The sequence below is a fragment of the Neophocaena asiaeorientalis genome, unplaced genomic scaffold (assembly GCF_003031525.2).
Source record: "Neophocaena asiaeorientalis asiaeorientalis breed wild unplaced genomic scaffold, Neophocaena_asiaeorientalis_V1.1 scaffold108, whole genome shotgun sequence".
Classification (NCBI taxonomy): domain Eukaryota; kingdom Metazoa; phylum Chordata; class Mammalia; order Artiodactyla; family Phocoenidae; genus Neophocaena; species Neophocaena asiaeorientalis.
The window spans coordinates 2,695,237-2,703,534 of NW_020173770.1; the positions used below are offsets into that span (position 1 = coordinate 2,695,237).

The 8,298-nt window shown below is 57.0% G+C and overlaps 1 protein-coding gene across 6 annotated transcripts in view; it reads right to left on the reverse strand.

Moving 5' to 3' along the window:
* PTPRE (protein tyrosine phosphatase receptor type E) overlaps positions 1-8,298 on the reverse strand; it is a 97,465-nt gene that overhangs the window by 33,065 nt on the left and 56,102 nt on the right. For 4 of the 6 annotated variants that reach the window (XM_024751599.1, XM_024751598.1, XM_024751601.1 and 1 more), the window contains 3 exons: positions 5,043-5,148; positions 4,666-4,739; positions 2,903-3,039 (listed from right to left, as the gene is read on the reverse strand). In XM_024751599.1, coding sequence (XP_024607367.1) covers positions 2,903-3,039; positions 4,666-4,739; positions 5,043-5,148 — 317 coding nt within the window. Of the gene's footprint in view, positions 1-2,902; positions 3,040-4,665; positions 4,740-4,859; positions 4,935-5,042; positions 5,149-8,298 lie in introns of those variants that run through there. The other 2 variants (XM_024751600.1, XM_024751602.1) reach the window with 1 other exon arrangement.

Genomic DNA, 8,298 nt, shown 5'->3' on the forward strand with positions numbered 1-8,298 from the left:
GGAAGAAGCTGTCTGGAGGGGGCCTTTTCCTCACCTGCAGGGACTTAACCGGGGGCCTGGAACAGACTCTGCTAGGTCAGTGTTCTACCATTGCGGGTGGAGACGGCAGACCGCACATTCAGAGAAGTCGTCCTGAGAAGGGCGGCAGCTCAGACTCCCCTCATGCGGGAGCCAGGCTGAGCTGGGCACACACCTTACCTCTTTCACGTGTTAAGACACTCCCATGGGGGCTGGGAGGGCCTCATTTCATACACGAGGCCACTGAGGCAGAGGTTAAGGATGTCGCCCGAGCCCTCCAGGCTGGTAAGAAGCAAATCTGGGGCAGGCGCCCAGGCAGCCCGTCTCCAGCATCCACGCCTTGATCACCCCACTGAACGGATCCCAGTGCCAGGCCCTCTTTTACTTCGTCAAGTTCACGGCAGCTTCCACTGGCCATACACACAAGTCCCAACTCATTCGGATCGACTACTTTGAGGCTCATCCGTCTCCCTGCACAGTTCCTGGGAGAGGAGCTCAGGACAGAGGGTGAGCAAAGAAGAGGACGAGCATCGAGGGCCCAGCTCAAGCGTGTCCACCAGTGGAGGCAAGAGCGGGCTGGTCACGGCAGCTGTGATGCTCTCAGTAGAGCCTGCCCTTCACTTGAGAGAGGAGCAAACTGGGGTCCAGAGGGGGACGTGCAGCTGCCCTGGGTCCCCTGGAGCCAGGACCAGGCTCCATGCTGCTGGACTCGACCCCTCGACCCTCTCTCCCGGCCCTTCCCTGAGTGGAGGCCGTGGGCAGGAGGGCAGCTGGGAAGGCTGCTCAGTGGCAGGGGTGGGGAGAGCAGAGCAAGTCACTTGCTTTGGTTGGTACCCCAAAACCCAGGAATCAAGAAAAATCCCACTCACATGCAACATATAAAAAAATCTAAACGCAAGGGCTTCCCTGGTGGCACAGTGGTTGAGAGTCCGCCTGCCGATGCAGGGGACACGGGTTCGTGCCCCGGTCCGGGAAGATCCCACATGCCGCGGAGCGGCTGGGCCCGTGAGCCGTGGCCGCTGAGCCCGCGCGTCCGGAGCCTGTGCTCCACGACGGGAGAGGCCACAGCAGTGACAGGCCCGCGTACCGCAAAAAAATAAAAATAAAAAAGAAATAAAAAATCTAAACGCAAAAAAAAAAAAAAAATCCATGATAACCAAAATATCAAACTTTTAAATACCGTCAGGATCAGCAACAGCGTGGTGATAAGCCACGTCGGAGCCTGGGGCAACAGGAAACACCAGAGTGACCCTGTCTTTATTTCCAGTTGCACTGTTCTGTTCATCATGGATTGCTTGCATTAATTTTGATGATTTTTAAAAGCCGCGTGAAAATAGAATTTATCCAGATGACAGAGTGTTTTGGTGCCCCCTTAAATTTTGCACCTGGGACAAGTGCCTTACCTGCCCGACCCTCTTCCCGGGCCCTCGCTTTTGAGATGGTGGCACAGGCAGCGAGTTCTGACGCAGCCCTCCCTCGGCAAGGGCAGTCACCAGCCTCCACGTGGAGAAATACAAGTACAAGAGGAAACAGGACAAGAATGGACGTGGGGGAAATGGTCCCGTAGCTGCCAGCTTGGATAGTCATTTTGAAAATGGAGAATTAACTTCTCTCGTCAGGCTGAGAGACTGCAAAACAATACTGCTTGGAGCTGTCTTTCACTATGACCTACTATCTCAGAAAAGGGGATACATTTGGAAACAATTAAAAGGAAGCAAGATAAAGGCAGGTGAGGCTTGTGTTAAAAAATAAACAAAAGCACGGGTCTAAATGCGCCATCACCCTGCCGTGCCCTCGTGGGTTGCTTCTGGGTAAAAAGTCACTTGTCTGCAGCAGGAGTCATGCTGTCTTTAGGTGTCACAATGGTACGACTCTTTGCTGTTTACCAAGTCAGAGCCTCATATTTGACCTGTGAGGTCATTAAGGCATCCTCCCACCCCTGCCCCTTCACAGATGACGGAAGCTGTGGCTTCCAGGAGAATAACTGATGGGCCGGGCGGGGCTGCGGTGCCACAGGCAGGGCCAGGACCAGGTGGCCCCCCTGCTGGAAACCAGTCCTCTTTCAAGCTCAACACCAGCGCACGGCTATGTACGATATGAGGAAGATGCATAAAAGAAAACTCAAAACACGATCAGGGATAAACACTGGACAGCCAAATCCGAGACCACACTTCCCAGCGCGTCTTGTCTGCCTGCCTGAGCATCCCAGCATCTGTAACTATCTGTCTATCTACCTATCTATCTAGCAGATTCACAATTCATGGAACATTAAATTAAAAAATTAGCAACACAAGGGGAGGTGTCATTAATGTACATTTGCATTTTTGTTGATAGTAGGATCGGTTTGCTACCATCCGGCCGGACCAGTTCGTCAAAGTCATCTTAGCTGTTGCCATCATTAAGTTCACCCAGAACAGCGGTAGCAGGATGAACACGCTGACTTGGGCAGAATCAAAGGGCCGTCCAGGCAGAGCTAGTGTCCCCTCAAGGCAGCCCCTCGACGGTTTAATCGATGTTGTGCAGGACGGTTTGGGGGCTCCTTTGCTCTCAGCGTGAAATTGTTATCCTGTGGTCCACTCAGGCCCCGGTCTTGCACATTATCGAGATAACGGTGTTTCCGTCACACTCGACTTTAGAACACGGCACCCAGGGTGTCTGAGCTGCAAGGAGGCTCTGAACCTCTTTCTCAACCATCTCATAAATGGGAATGAGGGTTAGCGGAGGGTCATCACGGCAGAAACCAGGTTTCCCTGGAACCCCATTTTTGGGACAGTGTCTCGATGGATGCCAGCATTCTGAGCCTTTGGGCTAATTTATCCTGAAACATGACATCCCACGTCCCAGCGCCCTTCCACGTGACAAGAAAGAGGGGCCCCAAACTCACATTGAACTCCTCCCGAAACCTCTTGCAGTCATCCGCCGACCGGACCCGGATCTCCTCCTCCAGGTGCCCCACGGGGATGGGGAAGTACTTCTTGGGCCCCGAGGGGGACCTGCTGAGAAGCATCACCCTTTGCTGCTCTGTGGGGTCAACAGAAATACGGGGCTTATTAAGCCATGTTCCCAGATGGGTGACATTAGCCAGACAGACGGACAACGCTCCTGGGGAAATGGCACAGCTGGAGGGGGACAGTCGCCCAGACCATGAGCAGCTGAACGCAAGGTCTGTCTCTTTTAACACACGCTGATCACTCATAGTGACAGACGGACGCCCCTCTGGCTGGCGTCCCCTGCTCTTACCAACCAGACACGCCTCATCTTCCCAGCTCACTCGCCCACCAGCCACCTCTCCTTCCTCAAGGGATTCAGGTGGCTTCACACTCCAGCTCAACTGTCCAGGTTTGAAATGGAGCAGAATAACAATAGGTTTCTGGGCGCAAACTGGTAACAGGCTGGGAATCAGTTCCGGTATGAGTCTCCCGCAGCCTTGTCTTCTTTGTAACAACTAGTCCTGGTTACTCAAGCCCCATAAGCTCCAAGAGAAATAAGAGAAACCATTGCTGTTTTTTTCTTTTTTGGCGGAGGGGAGGGGCTGGCAGCACTGAAAAGGAGAAGGGCCAGATTTCAAGGGTGTCCCCGGACAAGCTGCTTTCACAAATTCAGAGTGAGACCGCAAGTGACACCCTGGCATGTGCTGCTCTTCCTAGGGAACCGAGCTGCTGTTCTCAACAAGGTCAACTCTACTTTGCTGTCACTTGCAAAAGGGCCTGTCCCCACCTGCAGAGCTGTTCTGAAGGCCAGCCAAGAACTCCCTCCAGGGCTCATTCCTCCTGAGACAGTCACTCTAGGATGAGCAGCCCGCCTAACCGGCCCCAACTTCCTCCTCCCATCCGGGCTGTTGGGACGTGCAGGGCAGGGAGAAGGGGGCAGGAAGGTGGCGCCCGGAGGCCACGTGTCATCGTGAAACCAGGGTCACGGGTCTCCCAGCACGACAGAACTGGCTGAGGTCCTTTGCTGCCGATACTCTTGGTCGTGTGCCGGGTCGGTTTTGTAATTCATCTGAAGTCTGACGGCACCTCTGCTCCCCCAAACCACGGGACAACCAGGCAGCAAGCTGACTGAGGAAGTTGTAGTCACTGGTATGAACAATATTTTTAAAAGCCTCTGCCTCACATACCTTTCTTGGACATCTCAACGCGTGGGAAGAAAACCAATGTGCCTTTGTAAGCAGAATTTACAAGTTAGTAGCTGAATTTGGAACCTCAAAGAAAGGCAGGAAATTCCCCCTGAGCTACTCTGAGCCTCCCTGCTAAGCACGTTGGTACATCAATTCCCTTCTTTTAGCTGATCGGAAAACTGCGGATTCCAGGGTGGCCCTTTCGAGAACTGTAAATTATGAGCCCACCTGTCTCAGCTTAGGACGATCTAAGACTTACTGATAAATTTTATATGTTGAAATCCTGGAAAAACGACAGGATATGAACAGTGTCTCCCCCAAAGCCACAAACTGAAATGCCTCAAACGTCTGTTTCACACCGGACAGAAAATGACAGTAGTTTTGAAACGGGGAAACTCCGGTTATAAAGGACGGCATGATACCAGATAAAGCCAGATGAGAGTCACAAAGCCGGAGGAGTCCATCATTTAAGTGTTAAGGTGTTAGAGAGGCACGGCCCCCCCCAGGCCCGGCCCGGCCCGGCCCCCTACCTTGCTCTTCTAGGATTCCGTTAGGCATCTTCTTGTCGTTGGAGCTGACCACTGCCTTCCTCTGCTTCCTGAACCTTAGAGACACAGACGCGTGAGGTGTCAGCACAGGGAGCTTGCTGAGAGTCCAGAGCCCCAGGGATAGCCACCAGGTGAGCCCCAGGGATAGCCACCAGGTGAACTCCGGGGATACCCACCAGGTGAGCCGAGAGAAGCTGTTCCTGCTGTTCATGGCTGAGCCACTGCCCTGGCCCCTTGGCCCCGCCCCTGCTCTGCCCTCTGCCACCCGGCCAGCCCCTGCCTGCTCGTCTGCAGTCACGGCCTCTCGCATCATTTCCTCCCTAGCAGGTGTGGGTGAGCCAGTGCCCGGACACTCCTACCTGAAGAAGTAGCCTGCAAGGAACAGGAACAGCAGCAAGGGGAGCAGCAGCCAGGCCAGCAGGGGCTGGGGCGCGCCGGGGGCCGGAGGGCCGGGGGCCGGAGCGCCTGGGGGCAGAAGCAGGTCCCCGTCAGGACCCGAGGCACAAGGGGAAGCGGGCTCTGGGCGAGGAAAGGTTCCCAATACCAGACCTCGCAGTTTGCAAAGTGGCCCTCCCACCAGCCCCCCTTCCCTGATGCCAGACCCCACTTTAGAGGTCACCAATTCGTCCCCCCCATCCCAGCGGCCCAGGACACCAGAACCCTCCTTTACAGTTTACAAACTCCCTTCGTCAACAGTCCTTCTTCCTGGACACCAAAACCTCACTTCACAGTTTGCAAAGTAGTCACTCCCTCTCAACCCTTCTTCCCTGACACGAGAACCCCACTTTACAGTTTGCAAACTCCCTCCTTCATCTGCCCTTCTTCCCGGACCCCACTTTACAGTTTGCAACTCAGTTCACCATCCTGGTCCATTGGGTCCACAAAGGCCCCTCTACTTAGATGAGCAGCGTTGACACCAAGAAGAAGCTGAGCTGAGGATGTGATGACCTGACGTGTCCAAGGTCCCCTGCTGCTGGGTAGTGAAGGCCCAGACCCCCGTGTGACCTGTTTCCCCAGGTCCCAGGGCACCTGTCCCTCCCCCTAACGGGAGGTGGAGGAGGGTGGGAGTGTAGATGCCCTGCTGCTCTGTCCCAGGACGGTGGCCCGTGGTCGCATGGTGACCCGGCCTCCCGGAGCCGTGAGCTGCCGACCTCACCCGCCCAGAGGAAAGCTGCTGACCAGGCACCACCCGCGCTCCCCTTTCATCTGTCTTTCCTGGACCAGAAGGTGCCACGTCCCTGGACCCAACGTGGCTGCCCAGGGCCTGGCCCGCAAGCCCGAATTCCAGGGGGCTCTGGTGGCCCGGCTGCCACCCTCAGAGCCCACCCCTCGCCCAGTGTTCTGACTCAGCTCCTGTCCCCTCAGACTGCCCTGCGGCGTCCTCCTCTCCAAAGCGTCCTCGCTCGCCAAGGAGCACCTCAAAGCCCCCTCGTCCACGAAGCCCACGCAGCTCCCCTCCGGTGGATCCCAGAGGGGCTCTGTGTGCCTTTAGCACATAGCCTATTCTCCTGGGGGGAACAGGCCCGGGGGGCCCGCCTTCACCCCTGTTTCAGTGGAAGCCCCTAGAAGGCATGACTGGACCGTCATCGCTCTGAGTCACAGAAGCACCAACAGGGCCCCTGAGCCCAGTGGGGGCTCCACAGCCCCGCAGTCCCCCATCTCGCACCCCTCCCCACGTATCCCAAAGGTGTAATGGGTGTCTCACCCCTGGGCCGGGAGCTCTGCCGCTGGGGCCCTGCGCTGACGCCGGCACCCTGTGGGTGGTCAGTACCATACCCCTAATAATCGAAGGACTCTTACAGACCTGAGTGACTGCTAGACGTGGAGGCATTAAAACCTGAGGACAGCGGTGAGGAGGTGACCTCAGCCACCGTAAACCTGGCCAACCTACGACACGCCCCCGCTCCAGGCTGCCCCACGCCTCTGCCACCTGAGCTAGTGATGTTCAGGGACCACCGCAGCTGTGCTGGGAGGCTGGGGATGCCAGGCTGACCTCTCTGCTCAGTCCCTCCCTGGGAGCCCCTCCGCTACAGAGGCTCCTCCCTGACCCTAGGAGCCGACCTGCCTGTGGCCTCCCTGCCTGCAGCTCCTTGGAGCACCCCCGAACCCTGCCAGGGCCTTGGAGCAACTCAAGCCCAGACTGATGGGGGAGATGCCTGCTACCAAGGGGCAGAGCTGGGCCCAGCCCCAGAGAGGCCACTCAGCTCCATCCCTGCCCGTCCAGATGCAGCTGCAGAGCCTGACAGGTGCCCTTCTGCTCTCCCGGGGCGTCCCTTCTGTCGAACTCCCCACTTCTGCATTTGCTCAGCTTAACCATGGCAGTGACTGACGGGCCAGCTCGTAGGCCTGAGGGCTGGATGGGCCTAGCTGAGCGTGCAGGCCTGCCGGGAGCTTCAGGTGGGCACCGGGATCACAGACAGCCCACCCCTGGGGCCGTCAGGGGCTCCAGGGTCCAGCCTCCGTTTTCATGCTGCCCGGAGTCAAGGCTGCAGTTACAGACGTGGGCAATTCCACGGCACACCCTCAAGGAGCGAGGCGGAATGACCCAAGGCCCCCAGAAAGGGGCCGTGTACCCGGACAGAAGCGATGGGCCACAGGGACAAATGGGTTCCCCTGCTCGGGGTCTCTGTCAGTTGTCAGCAGCCGCCTCTGTTATGGAAGATGGAGGTCAGGCGGGAACAGTCAAGGACGAGCAGGCCCCGTGGGGCTCCGGGAACTGGCGGGGTGTCCATGCCCTGTCGGCGGGGCTGGCCGCGTCTTAGCCCCAACTCACGGGGGCCGAGGAGAGGTGCACGTGACATGCTCAGTTCTTCCAATTTACCGAAGGAAGAAATCTATATTTTTACGTAAAAAATATCTGATTTTTAAATATTGGTAAGCAATTCAACCCAAATACAATTTTGAAAACCAACGTGGGTCAGAAAAACCCTCCGCAGGCTGGGCTGTGTTCCCGGGCACCAATGGGCTCCCGACGGGAAGTCAGGGCGATGACTAAGAGGAAATTCAAGTCTCTTTCTGTTTTCATTTCACGGTGATGTGACTCAGACTGGGTGGGGCTGAGGGTCACGGTTGGGGAGCAGAGCGGGGCTCTCCTGGAGGTAAGTACCCCGGTGGTCCACTCGGAGCAGCCTTCTCCCCAAATCTCCTCCAACTCTACGCAGCCAATGCTCCAAGTCAGGTGTGCATGGATGTTCGTGCAAATTTATGCCCATGCATGCCTGAGAAGTGTGCATCCGTGTGTGTCGGCTTACATGGAATCTGGTCCTGGAATTTGAAAGTCGGGGGCTGCCGTGTGAGTCCTGACCTCAGTCATGCACCTGCACGCTTAAACTTGTGCGGCTCGCCCGCTGTGCTGGACGGCCCTGTGAGGTGAGGGTGGGCAGCAGGGGGTGGGGAGGCCCCTTGGTTCCCCCCTCAGCCCTAAAGAGTTCTGTGTAAGGCCTTGACGAAAGGACCCCCCCTTCTGGGGTCCCCGCTTGTAGTAAGGGGGGTACTGGATGATGTTCCTCCAACACGGATCTGCCCTGCCTTGGGGGTCCCTGGGGGAGGGAAGAGTTGGGGCAGGGGTGGGAGAGAAGAGGAGGGAGGGGAAGAAGGTGGCTGAGCAGCTGTGTT